Raw genomic sequence first — 23,389 nt, forward strand, 5'->3', positions numbered from 1 at the left:
TAGCAAATGAATATTGACAAACAGGAAGCAAAACCCTGGCAGCCTTATACAAAGCCAAGGGAAATAATCTACCTAGAGTCTTAGTCTGTGTATTTATTTTGTCTCGATCCAAGACATGGCTGTTGTTCATGTGGGGTTTTCATTGGGGCTGGAAGGATTACCAGTAGGCCATCTGTTCAGTCGATGAGAAAAAAACATGATTGACAGGTGCCACTGACCTAAGACAGACAGCTCCATTTGGTGCTGCCTGCAGAGTATAACTACGTGCTGAATTGCTTCTTCCTTCAAACTGTAAATGAAATGTGTTTCATGACTGTTACAGCCTGTTTCTCTGACGTATTCAACCACTATGTGCCTGTCTTACTCCTTTTCAACTTACTAAAACCTACAAAGTCGTAAATCTAATCTCTAAGCTGGCACGATGCTGAGGGGATGAGGCACCGCAGATATCTGAGGGCAGATAATCCTGTTTGTCTCCAGAACTGTGGAGGCTGCAGGAAAAGCTGGCAATCTGCAAGAGGCCCTGGCATTTGCCCATCGGTGTAAGGACAAGCCATCTCTATGTTGTTGTCATTCAGCCCAATCTCTGGGATTTGGTTTTGTTTCATTGTTAAATAAAAGTGGTGCTTTTCCAAGAAACGTAATTTTAAAATTGGGTTCAGGAACAACCTTTTTATTTCTCAATGTGGAGGCAAGTTTTGATCTACTTCAGGACTCACAGCTACCATGCAGACAACTATCAAGCAAAAGAGACCCTCCAAAGTGAAGATGAAGAGGATATTAAAGCAGCAAAGTGGATTTTCAAGGTAAGATAAAATTCAGGGTTATCCAAACATCCTGAAGGAGGGAGGAAATTATGTATCTAGAAAGAATCAGAAAGAAAGTGTTAATGTCATGTATAACAACCATAGACTATTTGCCACCAAGACATCAGTATTTGTGTAGTTTTTCTTTATTCCTGAGCCTTATCTTCTCTGCCCTCTGTTCCTCTGCGTGTTGCAACCACAGTAGCAAAGGAGGCGGTAATCCACCTTCCTGTTAAGTGTCTGCTTTCAAACAACATATTAAACACATCCATCTAACTCATAAAAAATGATTCATACTTTGTGGAGCTAATCTGTGGTTAAAAGGTTGAGGGAAAAGACGTTGCTGCATGGTGTTTAGACACTGAAACAGTCTGCATTTCTTACTGATATTATCTCAGATTATATTTATTGATGTTTAACAGAAGAAGATTTCCCAAAGAAATCAAACACAGCGTAATACTAAAATCTATTAGGATTCTAAAGTAAATCCTCTTTAGTGAACCTGTAGAGCTGAACCATTTTCCTTAATTAAAAACAACAGTCATGTATCCTCTAATTTTTGCCAAATACCTGCAAGCTGCCCGAGAAGTGAACCAACATTATTTTTGGTGAGTGGCATGCTCCTGTTTAGCTTAACAAAGCAAGAGAGACAGAAGCAAGAAACCATATCTTCTTAAAACTTTGGTGCAGAAGTGATGCACCCTGGTGCATGATAGGGAAGAGAATGTGATAGCAAAGTCACACACTGTTGGAATCACAAAGTTTGTGTTTTTTTCAGACTAACTTGGCACCAGAGGAGGACTAGGGCAGCTGTTCAAGGTTGTTGACTGAGTTGGTAAAATGCAAGACAGGAGAAGAAACCATTCCCCATTCTACATAAACCCTACACACATTCAAGTTAAAGCAAGAGTTTGCTTCTACATCCCACCTCCTTAGCCAATGTATGTCCATTTCTGGGAGGCCATTTAATGTGAATTACAGAAATACACTCATCAGAAATCCTAAGTTACTTTGGCTGAGAGGAAATACTCAGCTGTTTTGCCACTATCAGGAGACTGTTTCTGATGATGAACGAAGTACACTCCTTTCAGAATTTCACGTTATTTTGTCTCATCATCTGTCCATTTAGCACTCTAGCCTAGGGATTTCTCAGCCCTCTTAAAGGCAGATGGGATTTTGTCAGAGGCACAATGGCTCCTGAATTTAAGCCTTGGTACTCACCTTCTGAAAGCCATGTACTGGGTTCTTCGCAGTAATTTCTCATTTAGCCATCGTATTATTCATCCCGGGTGAATTATTGCTTGAAGCTTGGTGATCACTTTTATAGCTCTCACCTGACATGAGTTTGTTGCCAAGTCTCTGAGAGAACATGGTACACAGGACTGAGTCAGAGACCTCACAGAGGACAACGTTATTATTTCCCTACTCTGCGAAAAATCTGTCTGCAGACAGACCTAAATGGCACTGCAAGGGTCAGGGCCACTTACTGTCCACAGTTCCTTAAACACCAGTGCTACCAGATTCCCTTTCCCCACTGGGTATCTGTCCCATTTACTCTGTTCTGTGCTTATGTTTCTAAATGCTGCAGCTTCACCAGTGTGACTGTCATTTGTGGTAGCAGTGACAGCCTGCAGGAACAGCCCAGAAGATGTTCTGTAAGCACTTGATGAGCTCAGCTAACATGAAATTGCTGACATGTGGAAGCTCTTGTATGAGGCTACACACTCTGGGAACTTCATAAAACATATCAGCAAGTGATCCTTTCACATATGTAAAATAAGCAATGATACTATGAGTTAATCAAGTCTACAAGAACTGTGTTAGTGATAGGAAGTTAGAAAATTTACCAATCTAGAAATGCATACAGCCCTAAGGATGGAGAGTTAAAATAAACTGAAAGCTTTACTTCAAATATGAAAGGAATTAATTTCTTTTATTTACTGATAGGAAACTGAGACACGGATGATTTACATGATTTCCCAGGACATAGGAAATAAACTTGGAGTCTGTAAGGTTCAAGACTAATTTGTCACTTACACTACCAGAACAGACAAGATCACATTAAAGTTTTTTTTTTTCTTTTGTCCTGGTGACACTGAAGCCTGCAGAAAGTTCAAATCCTTTCTGGGACAATGTTTCTATATGTGACAGTGATGACTATAGATAAGCTATGTCCTTAGACCCGTAATTTTGCTTGACTGACAGGGACCTTGACCACTCTCATTCCTTAGTCCTCGTTAATTCCCATGTTCTTTTCCATTTGAGGTGAGGTTTTGAATTTGATTCTTCTGAATCTGAGCATTAGCTGCTTCTGAGAGCAAGTTGCCATCTAATTCAATGCCCCAGGGTTGAAATATTAAACTAATTGGTATTAAAAAAAACAAAAACAAACTTAAATCTTTTAGCAGAACACTTGAAATAGGTTTATTTGTTCTTGAACATGCTTACGGTGAGAAACTGAATTAAAAGAGAAATGTTTTCGAAAAGTGGTAGGCAGAATTTAAAGGCCTTTTAAATTCTTTCCATGGCATTTAAATTAACTCAGTGAGTTGTTTGTTTCTGATCTCCATTAGCATTCCTTGAAAAGCCTTTCTCTCTGACATGTTTGTGCCTTGATTTATAGATGCGTTAAAAAGCAAAAGTGAATAAACTTTTTATGAGTCTCAACACAAAGATGTAAGGACCCAGAGCTAATGCAGATCCATTCTCATATGCTCCCAATGTATGTTTTATCAGTTAACAAAATAAATATCACAGAAACATTACACTGCACTGGGAGATAGTGGGAGGTTGCAAAGAGACCACACTATTTTCCTAATGACAAATTTTGTCCAAAGTCCTGTTACATGGAGCTTATTGCCGTAGTTTTCTCAGAAAAGCATGAAAAAGTTCTGTACAAAGATGCCACATTTTAATTCACATTCACATTACAGTGAGATAGGACTCACTTCTCTTCTGTAACATAATTATGAATTCTAAGCATGCAGGCTCCAGATTTGGTTGGTTTTACATGAATTATAGACCTACAGACAATAGATAACTGGGCTGTCTCTGTGTCTGTCCTGTTTGCCTTGCTCAACTACTGTGGGAAAGGCTGTGGGATCCCCTTGGCTTCCAGTTTACCTTCCCTGAGAGAGCAGCCCTCTTCCTGCTCTTCCCTGGTAAGCTGAATCCTTTACATGTCCTGTTGAGGTTTGCCTTAGCTGTGAGGGGGTTCTGTTCTCTGAGATACAGAGAAGAGAGATGAACAAAAGTATAGTGTAGAGTGAGGAGGTGTGTGCCAAGGAACTGGTGTGCAAGGAGACCGCTCCTTGAATCCTGTGTTCAGTTCTAGGCCCCTCACCACAAGAAGGATGTTGAGGCTCTGGAGCGTGTCCAGAGAAGAGCAATGAAGCTGGTGAAGGGGCTGGAGAACAAGACCTGGGGTTGTTTAGCCTGGAGAAGAGGAGGCTGAGGGGAGCCCTTATTGCTCTCTACAACTACCTGAAAGGAGGTTGTGGAGAGGATGGAGCTCCACCAGGGGAGGTATAGGTTGGACATGGGGAAAAAAATTTTCACAGAAAGGGTCATTGGGCACTAGCAGAGGCTGCCCAGGGAGGTGGTTGATTCCCCTTCCCTGGAGGTGTTTAAGGCACGGGTGGACGAGGTGCTGAGGGGCATGGTTTAGTGTTTGATAGGAATGGTTGGACTCGATGATCCAGTGGGTCTTTTCCAGCCTAGTGATTCTATGATTCTATGAAAGGCAAAGAGCCGCTGTTAAGCGTCCTTTAACATCAGCCTGTAGGCTGGAGCCTAATCAGACCAGTGTTACCTTTCTTATTGCCAATTCCTACCTGTTTGAATTCTGCAGGGAATACTGGGCAGAAACTGAAATGGCCACAAGCATACTCTCTGGAGGAGCAGCTCAGAGGAAGTATAGCACCTTTTTTTTTCTTTCATCTAGCTGATCTCAGCTCTGAAGAAGTCCTTTGTGTTTGGAGGTGTCAAACATTATTCCGTGAACTGCATGTAATGTGGAAGTCGCTTGTGACCACGCATAGCTCATCTAAATTATTCACCAACAGCTATGAATCGTGATTTCCTTTATAAAAATAAGGAACTATTCACGAACAACTCCAGAAAGGTCAAAAATGTAGAAGACGTTATTTGCAAAGGACAACATGCCAGCTGAATAATTGCATTGGTTTGCCAAGTACTCTGGTGTCTTCTAGTGATGAATACTGTCGGTCACTAATTATTATTACTGTTAGCAGTGCCTCTGCAGTCACATATTGTCTTTATCTTTTATAAGAGTAGGAAAAGACCTGATATTAGTAAATACACTCACCCTCAGTCAATATTATCTCTCCTAAGCACACTTTCATGTCAGGAGTGTTTATTTGGTGAAGTGTGTTTTTTCACGCAGTAGCATTTGTATGTCTTGAAGCTTGTAATTGTGTCATAGCGTGTTAGGAACAAAACAAACAGTAACTTATACCTGCACCAGGAACAAGTTCTTTCTGTTCTTTTGAACAAAATTAAACTAGTTTAATAGTCACATTTCTGTCTAATTCTTATGTTTGAGATGGACAAGGGGTGCAAACTGCATAGCTGTGGATTGAATCACTTGGTAGCTAACAGTCTGGGAGTCTGACAGGGAATTTAGGACCAACAAATTATAAGCATCTAGTCTTATTGATGGCTTCTTTGATAATACTGTATAATTTTTAGGTAGGGATAAGAGTGGATATTTTGCTGAATAAATTAAGATAATTATAGTTTTATTTTACAGATTAATATATTGAGGTAAAATCATATGCAGTTGATTTTAAAGATAAGCAAAGCTATTTCTAGGGCAAGTTAGAGAACATTATCCTTCTGTGGTCTTCTGTGCTGGCTAATTTTGTTTTCTTACATGTATCCTTTATAACAAGAGTTTATCTTGGCCCCAAAGGGCTACTCCTGGGTTTTTTTTTTGTTTTTTTTTTTTTTGTAGACTGTATCAATCCTTTTTGAGACCGGCAGTGTCCAGCAAAATATTGCTGTGCATCTCATTAGCATACCTATTAGGAAGATTAAGGCCTGACAGCCCCCGGACCTGCAAGAGGGTTCAGATGAAAACTGGAAGTGGTTTCTCTTGTTCTCCAAGTAAAAACCTCTTTCATGAATTGCTGTTTTCAGAAGTCACAAAGCAGTCCTGAGGCATGGGATGCAGTATCTCAGGGTTATTCCATAAAGTTGTTTCATTTTTGAGGATTTACATTCATTAGAGTACAAATCTGCTGGTCAGGCAAACTTTTACTGTTTCTCTATTGAGTGAGGGAAGTAAAATAAACCGAGAAGTTGAATGGAAAAGGTGTGGGACTGGAATTCAAAATAAATATTAATAGCTATTTATTAATTATTCTCTTAGCTAAAACCCACACGATCTATAAAAGACTGTGGTCATCCAGTGACCAGCATTAGTGTGTGCTGTGTTTAGGTGCTCTGGTGTCCACTAGAGCCCACATGGATGAGCTGGGGACTAGATGTCTGCATACCTATGACCAGAACTCAGTACATAGGGGCAGGACACAAAATGCCACCATTCTGGAGAGGTGGCCATCAGCAGAAGCACCAAATGAAATTAGAAATAGCCCTCTCCTTTCATTTGTGAATCATGAACTCGGATGCACTCCTGAAATTATACCTCCCTGTCCTGATGCAGGACAGAAGAGAGCTTTCTCATTTGATAGCTCAGCACTTACTGCTGTTGCCCAGGTTATGGGAAGTTCCAGTTCAAAATCTTCTCCTCAGGTGACTTGAAGCCACATACATCAGATGCATAACCTAACTACTTATTGCAATGTGTCTGTGAGAAATACAGGAGGTGCCCCTTCCTTCTCTTGTGTAGAAATCATTCTTTTGTGTATAATATTCTTTGTATAAAGGAGGAAGTAATGTTTTACTGTCTTTAAGGCACTTATCAAACATGGGTCTGAGATTCACTGAGAAATACTTCCATTTTCCTTTCTAGCAGGTATTCAGTGAGGCCCAGACTGAAATCCACAGGGAGGTCTCTTGTAGCTAGGTTGGAAAGTCATCATCCTTCTCCTCTGTCTGGTTAGCTGGGTCCAAGCCAGGGAGGGCACTTCTGAAAGCTGAGGCTGACGAACTGCCTCCAGCAGACAGGTCACCAGTCTGGGAGATCAGCCTAAATTCAGAGAGGAGGAAGGATCTGAGCCTGTATCTCTTGTATCTCCAACAAGTACAGCAGCATTCAAACACGTGGGGCTGGGTGGTATCTGGCTCCCAAATGAATGTACAGTGCCAAATCAGTCACATAACTTTGAGAGATGTGACATAAATGCTGTTTCCTGCAATTGAATGGTTGGACTCGATGATCCGGTGGGTCTCTTCCAACCTGGTTATTCTATGATTCTAATTGGGAGTTTCCTCAGCCCCTGTGAAGTAGGTCTCCATGCAGGATGAGGGTGCAGGCACTGGTGCTTAATTTAATTCTGTGGGTCCTGCTGGGAGCAGTGGAGGAGCACAATGTGCTGTGAATGGGACACCCTTTAGCCACTGCCTTAGCTAGTATTAGTGGGCAGGACTCATTTTCACCACTTTCAGCCTCAGAGAGACCATGTTTGGTTTGGGGTAGTCTTTTCCCCATTTCTCCTCTGAATGTCCTTAGTGTACTAGTCTGCTCTGGGCAGCTCAAACTGTTAAATGTAATAATGTGTTTTAATCTTTAACATAATACACGAACAGATGAAAGTAGCTCATGCAGGAATTATTCTATCAGGAAGAAAAAATTGTTTGTTTTTTTACTGTGGGGGTGGTTGAACAGTGGGACAGGTTGGCCAGAGAGGCTGTGAAGTCTCCATCCTCAGAAGTATTCAAACCCTACTTGACACGATCCTAGGAAGCCTGACAGCAGGAGGTTAGAGTTGAAGATCTGCAGAGGCCCCTTCCAACCTCAACTGTTCTGTGAAACAAAGAGCTCTTCACAGTGTCTTTCTTTTTCAAGTGTTCTGTAATTACATGGCATAATAATATTTTTTAATTCATAGAAGGTTTCTCTTTTGCATCCAGAAACACTGTTCTCAGAATAGCTAGATGTATTGCTCAGAGTTGTCTGTGATCCAATAATAGCTGTGCAGACAGCAATCAGAGGGCATTCTTTTGTAAAAGCTGTTAAAATAATAATGTACTGTGTGTTAATGGGTAGAATACTTGTATATTAACAGTGCGCAAATTTTCTAGTTGTCAGATAATTTGTACTAATTTGCAACCATGTCTTTCTCCCATTTAGTGATTTACATATTTTACCTTTGAAATAGCCGTAAAACTTCCTTTTTAGCTGTGCACCTTTGAAATGAAAAAATGCAGAATCCTAGGCTGATTAGGATATTACCGTCAGAAAGAATTTTATGAATACAAAACTGTTTTTAAACTAGTTTGAGAATTTTTTCAGCAAAACAGTCCTAGACTGACCTGAATTACAGAGACTGTTTTCATTAATATAAGATGACCTTATATAAGTGGAACAAAATGCCATGCTATTTAATAAATAATCCACTCAGCCTAAATTTAAATCAATTCATCTGAGATATAGGTAACTCCAGATCTACAAATATATTAATTTAGGGTGTCCTTCCACCAGCAAGAATCAACAGTTTACATGAAGGATACTGGGGAAAAGCAATATTTATCTGGAAGGCCACGGAGGCCTTCTTAAAAAAGGTGTCTAGTCTGGGTGCCTGTGTATCCAGATGAACTGAACTTTACTCCATGATATGTCTCTCACACCCAAACCAATGACAGTTAATGATTTCCTGTAAAATACCGAACTAAAATAAAGTACTTTTGTGCCTCAACAGCCCCTTACTGATAAAACATAAAAAATACAGTTGGTGTTGCTCTGATGTATGGTTTCTCCTAGAGACCATCACGTGGTAGAGATCACCTGAGCACAGTGTTCCCATCACACCCTGCTTTATTGTCAATATACCTCATGTCCAATTGAAAGAGAAATTGTGGTGTGAGGTTTTTTCAGCTCAAATTTCTCAGATTTCTCAATTCCAGAGGAATCCTTAAGTGCCAGAATAAGTCATGCCGGGGCTGCAGGTATCAGTTAGTCATTCCAATTGGCAAATCCTTCCGGTGACCAGAAGAATGATGTCAGATGGAATATCATCAAAGGTAGTTCTAGGTGGGAGATTGAAAATATCATGATCTTTGCTGCTAGGATCAGCCATCCTTAAGCCCTTCCTGGCATGGTTTTACCTTGCCTGCTCTTTAAAACTTCACTAACAGGGTGAAGTTTACTGACATACAGAATTCTGGGTAATGTGGACCAATAAGTAGAGTGACAATTGCCAAGTGAAAAACAGCACAAAGGGATATGGCTGATGGAAAAATAATATTCTACCTGCTTCAGAATGAAGTTTTTATGCTTGTGATGAAACATATGGTTACTTATATTGTAGATAAACAAGGACCTCTAAAGCCATCTGGGCAGCTTGTTCCAGTGCTTCACCATCCTACTATTAAAGACCCATATTTGACCTAAATATCCCTGCCTGCTGTTTAAATCCATTACTTCTTGTATATGTTGAGAGCATGAAAAGTAATTTACTTCTTCCCCTTGTCTGTTTGTATACAATGCATGCTACCCGATATACATTTTCCATAAGTGATGCAAGGACACAAAAGCTGTGAATCACATACATGCTTTTTCACAGCAATTTCTTTCCACAAAACAATTCTAAGACTTTAGGAAAATAAATGTTTCTCTTAAGCCATTTAGAGCTTAATCAGTCCTACATTTTGCTATCCCCTTCTGTGCAATAACAGGACAGCTTTTTACTCCCGTTCATTTGCATCTCTTTATAATACAGTCAAAAGATGCAAAAGGAGATCAGAATACCCTACTACAAATACCTTAATTTCAAAGTCCAGCTCTGGGTTGCTAGGTGACAGCTAGGCGAATCCTCCTGAAAGCAGGTCCAAGTTAAAGCCCCGCCAAGCCAGGAAATGCAAAGAAGAGACCATCACTCTTCTACCAGAGGGCACACAGGGGATGAATGCACCTTGTTTATCTACACTATCAGTAACTATATGTTTCATCACAAGTTTAAACTTCACTCTGAGGCAGGTGGATTATTACCTTTCTATCAGCCACATCCCTTTGTCCTGTTTTTTCATTTGCCAATTCTTGCTTTATTTACTAGTTCACATTACTCAGAATTCTGTATGTAAATAAAAGGAATATCTATAAAATCTGTATATAATGAGCTGTAAATAAGAGGATTAGAGGCTGTTTCTTGATTTACATTCAGATCTTCTGGATGATTTGGCATGGAATAGCTGGATAGCTCTCCAGTCAGAAAACCTATAAAGTGAGTCACAGCCTTAAATGCCAAGGATGTTTTTTCAAACTAGCATTTCTTTATGTTCACTGAAATTTTTGATTCTGAAAGATGATTGATATTTTTATTGCAGACAAGCCTTCCTCACTGCACTGTATTTATTCTGTTCACCCAGACCCTACACAGACAAATGCATGTGTTTCATTTAAGTTCAAGAATAACTTCTGCTTGAATGATTTACCTAAACAAGAGTAGTATGCTCAGACTATAAAATTGTTTCAGACTCATAAAAAAGCTGTGCTCTTTAAAGTATCATACTGGCTTGCAAGCAGACACACTTTAAAGAGAAAGAAAAGCCAAACTCTACTAGTTTCTTACCAGCCTTTCCAAGTGATCAGGAGAAATAATTTAAAGCTGTTACAGATCAGAGTAGAAAGTATAGGCTACTGCAGGCAGGAGGCTTTCAGTCCCACTTCGTCTTTTAAGTGTTTGGTCAGGCAGAAGGTTTGAAATGAACTGCAGAGAGGAGGTTGTGAGGAACATTTTGTCTGTCCAGAAGGAGGGTGTGGTCTTTCAAAACAGTTGTATAATGGACGGAAACCACCACTGTAGTCTATTAAACAGTTGTTTTGAACAATGATGCATGAAGATGGGATATAAAAATAGGTTTGCCTAATTTTCTACCCAGCTGAACTACTGTTCTCTCTCTTTCAGGATGCTTCTAGCATCCACAGCAAAGTGCAGCGTATTTCCAGTCACAGGGAAGCATGACAGACGTCTCCAGAGTGGCCAGAGGAAAAGGTCCAGCCTGCAGAAAGGAGTGTCAGTTCCTCTGAGCATAAGGCAGGAAAAATGTGGTTTCATACAAACACGCCAAGCACCTTTCTCAAAAATGCGGTAGCTCTGAGCTTTTTCTTTTCTTCTTTTTTTTTCTTTATTTCCTCTGTATCTATAACCTGTAACTCAATATCTGTGGTGTCAAGGGAGACATGGGAATTGTAACCCTGCTCCTAAGCCTAAAGCAAGCATGATGTTTAGCCAGTACTTTGTGCTGTCTGCAATCACAGCGTCTCTAATCCAGGCATACATTCCTACATGGGTAAGACGGCGTAAGGCACCTCTGGAAGAAAGATTAGTAAGGGATTCTGCAAGGGAGACCCAGGACTTTCCACTCACTTCCATAGGAGTACCTATGTAAGAGGGATAACCTGACCTCTCTAAATCAGTACTTGTTCAGTAACATTGATAACTTAATACACTGCAGTAGATGTCACCTGAAGTTTTCCCATTTCCAAAATACGTTTGCACCACCTCCTCACCATCATTCTTGTCAGATCAGCTCCTCTTCCTCCCGTTGACTTTCAAAAGTCTTTTTAAGATGCTGGAGAAATACTGCTGGTGCTGGTCACCACCTCAGGCTAGTCTGCAATAACGCAAATACAGAGTTTGTTCTTTGTGCTAGCAATGATCAGCCTAAAATATTATCAATTCTAAATACTATTCTTTTCAACCTAATGCTCTTCAGCAGTCTCTCATTGCCTTGATCTTTATTATTTGTTCTTTTTCAGAGCAACTGTAGTGTATTTTAGACCAGATCTCTTTTTTTGTGTTCTTCACCACATCTTATAAGCGAGTTATATTTCTATCAGCCTTTAACATGGCTGCCCATTTCCCCCAATTTTAAGGTCCAAAATCTGAGGAAAACTCAATGGCAGAAGTCACAGTGGCTTCCTGCGGAGCCTTGTCAAACTGGAATACTACTGTGCAGCTGTACTGTGTATCGAGGCTTTCATAGAATCATAGAATCATAGAATCATAGAATAACCAGGTTGGAAGAGACCCACCGGATCATCAGGTCCAACCATTCCTATCAAACACTAAACCATGCCCCTTAGCACCTTGTCCACCCGTGCCTTAAACACCTCCAGGGAAGGTGAATCAACCACCTCCATGGGCAGCCTGTTCCAGTGCCCAATGACCCTTTCTGTGAAGATTTTTTTCCTAATATCCAGCCTAAATCTCCCCTGGCAGAGCTTGAGGCCATTCCCTCTTGTCCTGTCCCCCGTCACTTGGGAGAAGAGGCCAGCACCCTCTTCTCCACAACCTCCTTTCAGGTAGTTATAGAGAGCAATGATGTCTCCCCTCAGCCTCCTCCAGGCTAAACAACCCCAGCTCTCTCAGCCGCTCCTCATAAGACTTTTTCTTCAGCCCCTTCACCAGCTTTGTTGCTCTTCTCTGGACTCACTCCAGAGCCTCAACATCCTTCTTGTGGTGAGGGGCCCAGAACTGAACACAGGATTCGAGGAGCGGTCTCACCAGTGCCGAGTACAGAGGGAGAACAACCTCCCTGGACCTGCTGGTCACACCATTTCTGATACAATCCAAGATGCCATTGGCCTTGGCCACCTGGGCACACTGCTGGCTCATATTCAGTCGGTTGTCAACCAACAGCCCCAGGTCCCTCTCCTCCAGGCAGCTTTCTAGACAGACTTCTAGTCTGTAGCTCTACATAGGGTTGTTGTGCCCCAAGTGCAGGACCCGGCGTTTGGCCTTGTTAAACCTCATGCCATTGGACTCAGCCCAGCGGTCCAGCCTGTCCAGATCCCTTTGGAGACCCTCCCTATCCTCCAGCAGATCGACACTTCCACCCAGCTTAGTGTTGTCCGCAAACTTGCTAAGGGTGCACTCAATGCCTTCATCCAGGTCATTGATAAAGACATTGAACAGGGATGGACCCAGCACTGAGCCCTGGGGAACCCCACTTGTCACTGGCCTCCAGCTGGATTTCACACCATTTACCACCACTTGGAACTACTCTGAAAATCTGAGCTATTAGGGAACAATATTCCATATTGCTGCATGAATCTTCCTCTCAGAATCAGCTCTGGAATATAACTACCAACTACTTCCTATACCTAAAAACTGTGGTCATGTCAGTTTTGGATTCTTCATTAATTTAACTGTATTTATTACTTACCAATCATTAGTGTGGTGAGGGTCCTGTCTAATAATATGATTATGTGTGACCAAAAATATTTCTGCAGGTCTTGGTTAGATAGGTACCTCTTGTGTGGTACCTCTTGATACTATGAAGATTTTTTTTTCCTTTCCTTTGCTAATCACAAAAAGACGAAAATACTTGTGTCTCCTATTTTCGTTCATTTAATTCACATTATAGGCAGAGGACCCCTAACAGCAGAAGGAGGAATAGTGCTTTGGCACGAATTCTCAGCTGTTCAGCTTCCCCATTCAAATTGTAGGTGCACAGTGACACCTTCTGGAAGCTTGTAATGAGTTACTAAGCGGCTTGCTTCAAACATCCAGAAACTCAAAATTTTTACATGTAGAAACTAATCTTTTTCTGGTCAACATTTTGTCCAGACCTTTGGTACAGGTTCTATGCTGTCTTAGGGACATACGCTAACAGAACGTGGTTGTGATGGGAAAACTCTTATTTTTGTAATCAACCCAAACCTGTAAGGTTTTTTAATAGTTACAGATAATTCAAAAGGTTATAGACAGAATTAGAGCTGTAAATTAATTTTGTGATTTAAAAAATGTAGTTGTCATTACATTTCTAATTATTTATTGACATGCATAAGGTGAGAGGGTCAGACAGAGTATAACGAGGCTTCAATTTGCCAAACATGGGAAATTAAATGAACAGCATAGTTTCCTCATGCAGTTGTACTTCAGCAAAGATTTCAATTTTTGTATGTGTCATAGTGTGATTTCTAATTAGACCTTCTTTGCCTAAGCCACCGGCTTCCTGGGTAGTCTGTCAATCTGCCAGAACTCTGAGTCACCAAGGATTTTAAGCACATGAGTTGTCCCCCAGAGCTCTGTCCAAGGGCTCATGAACCCCACTGTGCCTGCATGCACCAGCTGGACTGGGGCCAGAATGGGGAGCAGAGCTGTCACTCACTGAGCTGACTGTGATGCTCTAAAACCCAGCATTCAGTTCTACTGCTGGAAAAAAAGAAAATCCCCTTATTTCTAATATTTAATTCCATCACAAAGATTATTTCTCTTAAAGCTTCCTCTTCCTTGGAAGTAACAAAGTTGTGATATGAAAAGAAACAGGGTTGTGAGTGGAAACAGCAGAGACTCGTTTCCAGACTTCCGAGACTTCAGAGTACCAGATGACTGATAGTAATACTGAAGCTGAGAGTTTTGGCAGAACATACATTCAGGATTAGCCAACCTTGAGAAAGTACATCGCCCTAGAAAATAACCTTACAGTGCTGGAATAATTATCAAAGTCCTAAGCAGAGCCATCAACGACTGCGCTGAGATCTAAGCCAAGTCCAGCCATTATGATAACTTTTCAAGCATTAGTCTTAACATAATGTAATCACAGAGTTTAGCATAAGAGCTTAAGGAAACTTCATCCTTCAGCAAAAGGCTAAGAGAAACCCTATGCTCTATATACCTGATGCTGAACAGTTACATTTTGACAGTATAAATGAGATGGCATCGGGAGGAACTTCCCAACAGAATTTTCACACGCAGGTTCACACAAAATACATTTTGCTGGTGAGTTAACTCAGTGCTTTTAATGGTGATGAAAAATCAAGTACTAAAAGGCATCCCTGTACATGGGACAAGTTAATCAGTGCTCTGTGGATTCATGCAGCAATATGGTTAGTTTTACACATTTGAAGACTCTTTTTTTTGTGCCTCCCATCAACTTTGAACCCACATCTTCTATTGGATATCAGTTACTAATAAATCAATTAAGAACATGGTTACTTACACCTATAAGAAACTGATATTGAAAAAAATACAAACATTTAAAAGTTTAACAGAGCTGTTTCCTATAATATCACTAGCATTATGTTAATTTCAAAATATGGTTACTTAAAATGCATCTTGTAATTACTTATTTTTTTTACATTTTAATTTTTTATTAAGGAATGAGATAAAGCAAATCCTAGAATACTGCTGATATAGAAAGAAAATTGAAGTTCAACTGAAGTCCCTAGAAACTCATTTTACTTCTGAAAATATCTCCTCTCCCAGAGAAGCCTATCAGTCTTCAAAATTATTTGTAACAAGGGCATTTTCATGTCAATGAAAAGAGCAAAAAATGGCTTCTCATTTTCTGTTTGAATTGCTCCCTACTTCACTGTGAATCAGCTCCATTCAACAATCTGGAAACTCTCTATTTAACAACTGAACTGAGCAGGAAACACTGAAATAGATAAGTACACATAAGCCACCACACAAATGTGCATGACCCCTCCATGGACAAGGAGCAGAAGTTCAAGTAGGAGGCGCAACAATCTGTCCTAACACCTTAAAGCAAAAGAGGCCCCAAAGAGCTAATATTTGCATTATGTCACCTATTGATGCGTGACTGCAAGAATGTTGGAAGACAGTGTTATTAAAATACAGATTATTATAACTGTTCTTAAAATTTGCAGTGAGAACAAATTTTAAAAAGGTGCCATACAAGTTTCCAGTAATAAAATAACAACAATAGGTTTCTTCCTTTCTACAAAGGTGAAATTAGGAAAAACTATTAACTGAACAAGTCTGCAGAAAGAGAGAGGCTGGAATTTCAGAAACTTGCAAAGGGCCAATATTAAATAGCAAGGACACTCTCAGATAGAGCCATATCATTCTGATGTAGAATAAAAGAAAACTGCTGCATGCTGAATAGACTTCCATCCTAAAAGTGTATCAATAACTTATGTAGACATAATGCAAAATGTTCTGGAAAGTCTATTAAAGAGATTTTTTTTCTTAATGCTTTATATACTAGCAGCTAATATTCAAATTGAGTCCTGATTTAACATTTACCTTGTAAGTTGCAAACAAAGATATACAGGATAATTTAATTAAATGCATAGCTCACATGTAAACACTCTATTTTCCATAATGCAGTTTTTGGAACAGAAACAAGATCCAGGCCTAATGCTCCCATGCATAACTAGACTGTCAAGATACTCATTTTTCGCTTTCTCTCTGTCATGGAAAAGTTCAATTAACCCGTACAAAGCAGGGCAGCAGTGGGGATTAAGAATACAGTTACAGACATGTATGTGCAGAGCAAGCTACTCTGATGAGTGAGGAATTTTCTTTCATGGGTGAGAAATGCATGCTCAGATTCTTTTCAGGCAGAGGAAGGTGTTAAATCTGTGTCTCTCAGCTCTTAAAGTCCCTCAACTTTACACTCCATTTCAATGAAGTCCAAGTTCTTGTTTATGCAGTTCTGCCTTATGCAGCTGGCCGTCTGCCTGTATCTATTATTCAGGGAGAAAGGAGAAGATGATGCCTATTTTACCAATTTTGAGAGGACTTTAGGCCTCCAAGCTACTCAGCTGTTTCAGGAATTAGGTGGTTATGTACATATGTAGTGATGTAGATGTACCTGCCCACAGAGCTAGGTACAGTTGTCTACAGACACTAGGCACTGGAAGATACTCGTCTTAGGTGGCTTGTTTATCTAACACCATTCATGCCAGGGATGACGAGTGCCATCTTTTATACAATGCTATGCACTATCACTATGCATCAATAATGTTGAAAAAAATAGCCATCTTTAATAAGGTATTAGCTGATCATGACCCTTCTGAGAGAAATGTGAAGTATGAAGAAAGGACCATAACTTCCAAAGGGGTTACATTATGATAGCATTTTAAACCTGCACTTGTCCAAGCATTCCTGCTAAGAGTCAGAAAGCCGCCTGAGAGCATAGTCTAGAGAGGGCTTAGGGCAGTCACATCCACTCACTGGTCTGAGGAATGACTGCTCCTCCTGGCAGAGTGACTAGGAGTTGGATTAAAAGCCCAGAGGTTTTAACGGGGGGTTTGATATTGGTCTCAGGACACCTGAAGCACCACCTTGGTACATTCACTGAGACTTTCTTCCCTTATCTCTGCACAGAGTGAGGCGGTATCATTTAATCATAATTCTCAAGTCTATAGTAACTCCGTAGGTCCTATCTGGTTCTTGACAATTTTAAGTCAGCACAGAAGTGTTTTTAACATCCCAGTCACGTGCTTTGTGCCACAACCAAAAGGACAGAGATTTGCAGAAGGGCTCTTTGCCAGTGGGTAGGAGAAATACTAAGTGGGGTTGTGGGGTGGGAATTAATCTTTCTATTTTTTCTCCTCTCCTGGGAGCATTGTCCAGCTTCCACCCTAGTTCACCTCTCCAAACAGTCCTAGGGGAACATTGTGCTGCTAAGCAACAGCAAGCTCTCCTTATGTGCAGGAATGGCAGCTTTCCCTGCAGGTCTTGGCTTTAACAAGCACCTTCCCCTGGCATCAACAGCACCACAGCCGTGTTCTCCCATTGCAAGATCAGTGGCCTTGGCCTTCAAGGGCGGCGCCGTCACTATGGGAGGGGCTGGGATCAGAAGGGTCATGATCAGCTAATACCTTATTAAAGATGGCTATTTTTTTCAACATTATTGAAGCATAGTGATAGAGCATAGCATTGTATAAAAGATGGTACACATCACCCCAAACATGAATGTTGTTAGATAAACAAGCCACCTGGTGTTTGTAGACAACTGTACCTAGCTCTGTAGGCAGGTGCATCTACATCATTACACATGTACGTAACCCTCTGATTCGTGAAACAGCTGAGCAGCTTGAAGGCCTAAAATACACACTGTGCAAACCAGTTATTCTCTGTCTCTTGGATGTAAAAAGAATGGTTGTTGGCCAAACATGGGGAAGATGTTATGGGGAAGGGCTGGGACTTGATGAAAAGATGTGGCCCTGAGAAGAAACAGGCAGAAATCATTGCAGTCATTTCTGTCTGTTCCTATTTTGGCTTCTTCCCTCCAGGACAACGACACTTGGAAAGAAAGGGGACGATCGGGCTGCCGAGCCGAGCGGCGGGACGGGAGGGAGGCGGGTTCAGGACCCTGGACAGGGCCAGGCGCGTGGCGGCGGCGCGGCGCTCCCAGGCTGCGGGGTCCCTGGGGGAGGCTCGGGGTGTTCTTGGGGCCGAGGCTGTACGAGGCCAATCTCATCCCCGTGCTCCTCCAGGCCTGAACCCCGAGGGGTACTGACTGCCTCAACACCTCGAGTCTCCTCCGTTCCGCACCTAGAGGGGCGGCTTAGAAAAGTTAAAATCACAGAGCGTGCCTGCGGGGAGGCGAGGGGCAGCCCCGGGCACCCCGAGACCGACCCGTGGGGGCTCTATCCTGCCACAGCCCGGGCTGGCACCGCGGGGGAGGGGGCTGGGTTGTGCAGGGCGCCCGCCCGCCCCACGATAACGCTTATTTTGTGTTTCTCTCTCTCTCTCTCCCTTCCCCGCTCCCACGCCTTCCCCGCACGCCGCAGCCTCCGAGGCCCGCCGGGCCCCTCGCCCCGGTGTCAGCTCTGCTCTCCGGCCCCTTCCCGCGGCCGCAGCTCCCCGCCCGCCCGCCTCGCCCGCGCTTCGTCTCGGCGCCCGGTCCCGACGCCCCGGGGCTCTGCTTCGGCCCCGCGGCTCTGGCGGCGCTGCTGGCCGGTAGCGCGGCCCCCGCCCGCTGCCCGCTCGCCGCCCTCCTGCGGGGCCGCTGGGCTGAGCCGCCGCCCCGCCGCCTCCCCCCGCCGCGCCGGAGATGCCCGGCGAGCCACGGAGCCGCGCAGCCGCCCGGCGCTGTGAGTACCGCTCGGGGGCCGCCTACGCCCCTTCCTCCTCCTCCTCCTCCTCCTCTCCGCACCGGGGAAGCCGCGCTCCGCCCGCGTCCTCCCAGCCGCCACCGGCGGGGGAGTCTCGGGGGCGCTGGGTGAGCCGAGAGCCCCGGGCTCCGCCGCTCCCCGCCCGCCGGCCCCTGCGCTGCCCGGCTCGGCCGCCGAGCCCCGACCCGGCGCGCTGGCGAGAGGAGAACGGCCCCGACGGCAGCGCTGCCCGGCAGGCGTCCCGGTAACCGGGAGCCCAGCCCCGGAGGCCGGGACGCTCCGGGGGTTCGCGAGCCGGACCGGTCTCGTTGTCACGGGCAGCCCGTGCCGCTCTGCCCGGTCCCCGGCCGGCCCGACGGGCGGCGCTCGGGGCGGCCCGAGGGTGGCGGGACCTCGTCGGTGAGACGGTCCCCGAAACGCGGCGGTGGCGGCGCGGGCGCGGCCGAGAGACCGGGGGACACCGCGCCCGCTGAAACTGGGCAACGGGACCGAGAGAGCCCGGCGGCGACGAGCCGTGCGCCCCTGCAAGACGGGAGGCGGCCGGGAGGCGGGAGGGAAGGTGCGTCCCCGCGGTCATTTAAAACGCGAGCGTGCTCCAATGCCGGGTCGGTGAGCGCGGCTCCCGTCGAAGGCTCCTATGAACGCCGGAGCCCCGGTACGGAGCCCGGCGGTGGCACCGCCTCCCCTGAGCGCGCACCCGCCCCGCGCTGTCCCCGCGGCTCCCCCCGCGCCCCGCCCGGCCCTTTCGAAGCGCCCCGAGCCGCAGCCCCCACGCCGCTCGCCTGGCCGGGGGCGGCCGCCCCGTCGGGCCGGGAGCGGCGGCCGCTCGGCTCGCCGCCTCGGCCCCGGCCGGCGGGTCCCCCCGGTCCCGGGAGCGCGGGCGCATGCGCGGGGCCGCCGAGCCGCCGTCCCCGGGCGCCCGAGCCGCCGCTACCGGAGGCGAAGCGGGCGAGGATTCCCGGCGGGGCCGCGACGCCGACACCGTAAGTACCGCTCGGTCCCGCCCGGCACCGCAGCCGGGGAGCGACGGCACCGGGAGAAGCCGCCGGCGACCCCCGCGCCCGCCCCTCGCCGGGACGAACCGGAGGGAAAGGCGAGAGGCGCTTCCCCCGCGTCCGCGGAGGGGCTGGAGCCGCCGGCCGGGCTCCGCGCCGCCCCGTCCCTCCCCGCGAGCCCCCGGGAGCACCGGGACCCCCCTACACCCCGCTCCCCGGGCCGGCAGCGTCCCCCCGCTCCGCCTCCCTCGCCCCGGCTCGGCTCCCGCCCCGCTCCCTTCCCCTCTGTCCCCGAGCGAGGATGAAGATGCGGCGGCATCCGTCACCCCCCGCCCCTCCGCCGAGGGAGACCCGCGGCGCCACCGTGCTCGGCGTCCTCGGCTTCCCTGCGAGTTAGAGAGACGAGGAGCAACAAGCGGGTGTTTCCACCGAGCCTCTCCCCGTGTCAGGCCGCCCCGCCGCGAGTCCTGGGCTGAGAGAAAGAGCTGCTCCTGAGCTCTGTCCTTAGCTACTTATCAGTAGGTAAGAGCAGCGAGTAATGAAAATGGGAGACAACTGCAGAAAGTGAAATAAGGTTATCCTTGTACACGCCAGCAAGAATTACAGTAATTTAATACCAATGTCATTTACTTGATGCGACTGTTCCATCATTTCATTTTTTGCTTTTGGAAAACGTAAGAGCAAAACTTTTCATACAGTGCGTCGCTGTGACATAACGGCGAGGAGTCTCCTTGTACTCCTGTGCTCCTGTACCAACACAACACAACAGCAGCATCACCTCCAGCGCCCCGCGGAGCTACCTGCTGCGCTGCCAGTTATGCCGTCGCTTCGCTACTACAAGACCAAAAAAAAACCAGTAACCACTAGCTCGATTAAACAAAGCATCGAAATCACTATCAGTTAACACAGTCCTGGTTGCGGTCGGGTTAAAATTAGGAGCATCGTGTAACATTAGGAGCATCTTTCTAAAGTGAGGGCACATTCAAGCAAACTGAATGCAAAACTAGCACTGAGTTTTATGAAATGCTCTGAGATGAGAGAACAGTTACTTTATTTCCCTTTTTCATGTCCTATGTACCAAATAGTCAATGATGGAAGCATTGTCTCAGCTCTAACACACCTCTTTATCCCTTGAAAAGAACCGTGCACAGTTTTTCTGAGTGAGTAGTAGTGATGCTTGAGGGCTCAGCTTAAAGTACCAGGAAGGAGTTTTCGGAGTATAAGGTTTGCATGTCACAAGTTGATGAACCTGAAGCCTTGGCAACTACCAGCACTTAGTCACTGGTAAACGTTTATCCCATCTTTTCATCACTAAGAAAAATTTTTCCAAGGAAGGTCTTGGAAATACTGCAGAGATCTCCTGGCATACAGAAGCAACAGACTATTCTTAGCTAGAGGTTCATGACTCTTAGCTTTCTGTTTATAGGCGTGTTTCAAAATCTGTCATAGCCAGGTGAAGCAAAGAGGTCCGGAGGGTGTCATGCCCAAAATGACAACGTGCTAAGTCAAATTCTGACCTTTCTTTGCCTTCAAGTTGACTTTGGTAATACTCCTTGTGGCTGACACTGCTCCCTTTGGTGCTGCAGCCGAGCTTGCAAGGCAGAGGGCAGCTACCACAGCGCCTACCCTGCCAGAGCAGCCAGATGCCAGCGTAGTACGATCTGAAGTGAATCGCAGCAATTGGAATCAATAGGAAACGGTATGTGAATCACTATTTAATGCACTCCAGGGTGAGTCATCCCGATTCAAACCAGCTTTCAGACCAGTACAATGTCAGTCAGCTCCTCGCACAGTTCAATATGAGTCAGATCTCAGCACCGAGTACAATATGAAATGAGTCACCGACTAATACAGCACCATGTGACTCCAATACCCAGTGCGAGTTGTCAGAGCTTCTGTGTGATATGAGTCACTTCATAGTACAGTAAAATGGGCTTTTTGGAGACCATTCATAATTAAGCACGATGCAACCAAGCACTCAGTAGGAGATGATGGGAGTGAGCAGAGCAATCTGCTACGTGTGCCGGTTTCACTGTTTGCATAGTAAAGAGGTTTGTAAAATATTAGGCTGAATGATTTTTTTTTTACTTTTTTTTTTTTAAAGCAAGCTGCATAAATATAACTAGAAGCAAGTACTTACTCTGACATTAAAGCAAACCAAAGCAAGGCTGAAGCAGTGGTAGAATTCCCAACATTGGAGGAGCCTGGTGTTTATATTGTTTGGTTTTGCATCTGAGACAGCTGATGAGCCAGCGTGAACTAACATACATCCAGTGATGCCGGCTCCAGCTGCCACAGAAGACAAGGCAAGGGATGCCAACGGTGTGCAGAGGAGAACTTCACATTGCAGCTTGCAATGACCTGATTTATAAAAAGACTCAGCATGGGATGAAGTTTTATCCATACTTGCATTCATACTGTTCCACTCTCATAGCACCCAGATAAACAGCTGTACTGGAATGACAGGTTGCATTTATTGTTTTTTCTGTGCAACTGGTAAAAAATTCTCTTGTGTCTTTTCTGTATTGCAGGAGAAATAATGACAGAGACCTGATAGTTAGAGTTGCAGTATTGTTAGTGAAGTTGGAGTAACATTGTGAAGTCTGTGATAAAATCCAAAGTAAAGAAATACTTTAAAATACTATTAGAGGACATATAGGGCATCCCTCTAAGAAAACCTCACAAAAAATTCTACTGAAACCCTAAGTAACTACGTTTCTTAACAAGAAAGATTTTACTCAGAAAAATACTTCAGCGCAGGAAGTTTGGGTCGTTTTGGTTTGTTTTTTTTTTTGGACAGCAGGCTGATCTGGCAGCTAAATGTAGACCACTGAATAGCAAAGAAAAAGGAGCAGAAGACATCTGAGTCCTTGGTAGAAAAATACCTCAGTTACAGGTGACATGAGCAAGGCGCCATTACCTGTTACTGTGTGGGTGTGATACATTTTCAGCCATTCCTTTTGAAATGTAAAGCAATGCTTTAATCTGAGTAGATGAACCCAGGTCCTCCGAGCTGCCTGCTTCTCTGGAGAAATAAATTAAATAGAGCAGGTAAAGGCACTCAATTTCTGGACATTTTAGATAAAAGCATCCCGGGATTGTTATTTAAACTCATAGAAAGATACTACTTTCTATTGCAATTTTATCCACTTAAGCCTTTAACAGGCTGGGGTGCAGCAATGACATAAGAAGGTGCTTTATTCTGTGGGGCTGTCAGTCTCCTCTCTGCTATCTGCTTTCTTGCATTCGTACTATTTCAGTTACCTTACCACAAGAAGCCAGATCTCCAATAATAGAAAAACTACAAAGAGCTGTTGGTCTTAACTCACCAAGTGGGCAATCCGATATCTATGCCTAAAGCACGTGGATATGTGTGGGTGAGTTCATTAACATGTATTACAATTCTTCTCTATCTAAAATAGTACACTGCTTGATGCATTAAACCCGTGTGTCAAATTTGTCAATGAAGAGGAAGAAGCACGAGAATCAAGCTTCCTGTTCATATTTCAGTTGACAATAAACTGCAGCAGCCTTCAGTGGGAGTATGTTGGAGCCCAAAGTATTTCTAAATTAATAAAATATAGATTTAGAGATTTACTTGGAGCTCAACCCATTACAAGCCTCTT

General features: G+C 44.4%; 1 protein-coding gene across 3 annotated transcripts in view; it reads left to right on the top strand.

Moving 5' to 3' along the window:
* Positions 1–301: 301 nt before the first annotated feature.
* The window catches only part of RGS20 (regulator of G protein signaling 20), a 38,707-nt gene continuing 15,619 nt past the window's right edge, over positions 302–23,389 (top strand). Inside the window, exons 1-2 of one of the 3 annotated variants that reach the window (XM_069854086.1) lie at positions 302–806; positions 18,445–18,747. In XM_069854086.1, coding sequence (XP_069710187.1) covers positions 684–806; positions 18,445–18,747 — 426 coding nt within the window. In that variant the 5' untranslated portion in view covers positions 302–683. Of the gene's footprint in view, positions 807–18,444; positions 18,748–19,652; positions 19,752–23,389 lie in introns of those variants that run through there. The other 2 variants (XM_069854088.1, XM_069854089.1) reach the window with 2 other exon arrangements.

Source organism: Phaenicophaeus curvirostris, chromosome 3, assembly GCF_032191515.1.
Source record: "Phaenicophaeus curvirostris isolate KB17595 chromosome 3, BPBGC_Pcur_1.0, whole genome shotgun sequence".
NCBI lineage: Eukaryota > Metazoa > Chordata > Aves > Cuculiformes > Cuculidae > Phaenicophaeus > Phaenicophaeus curvirostris.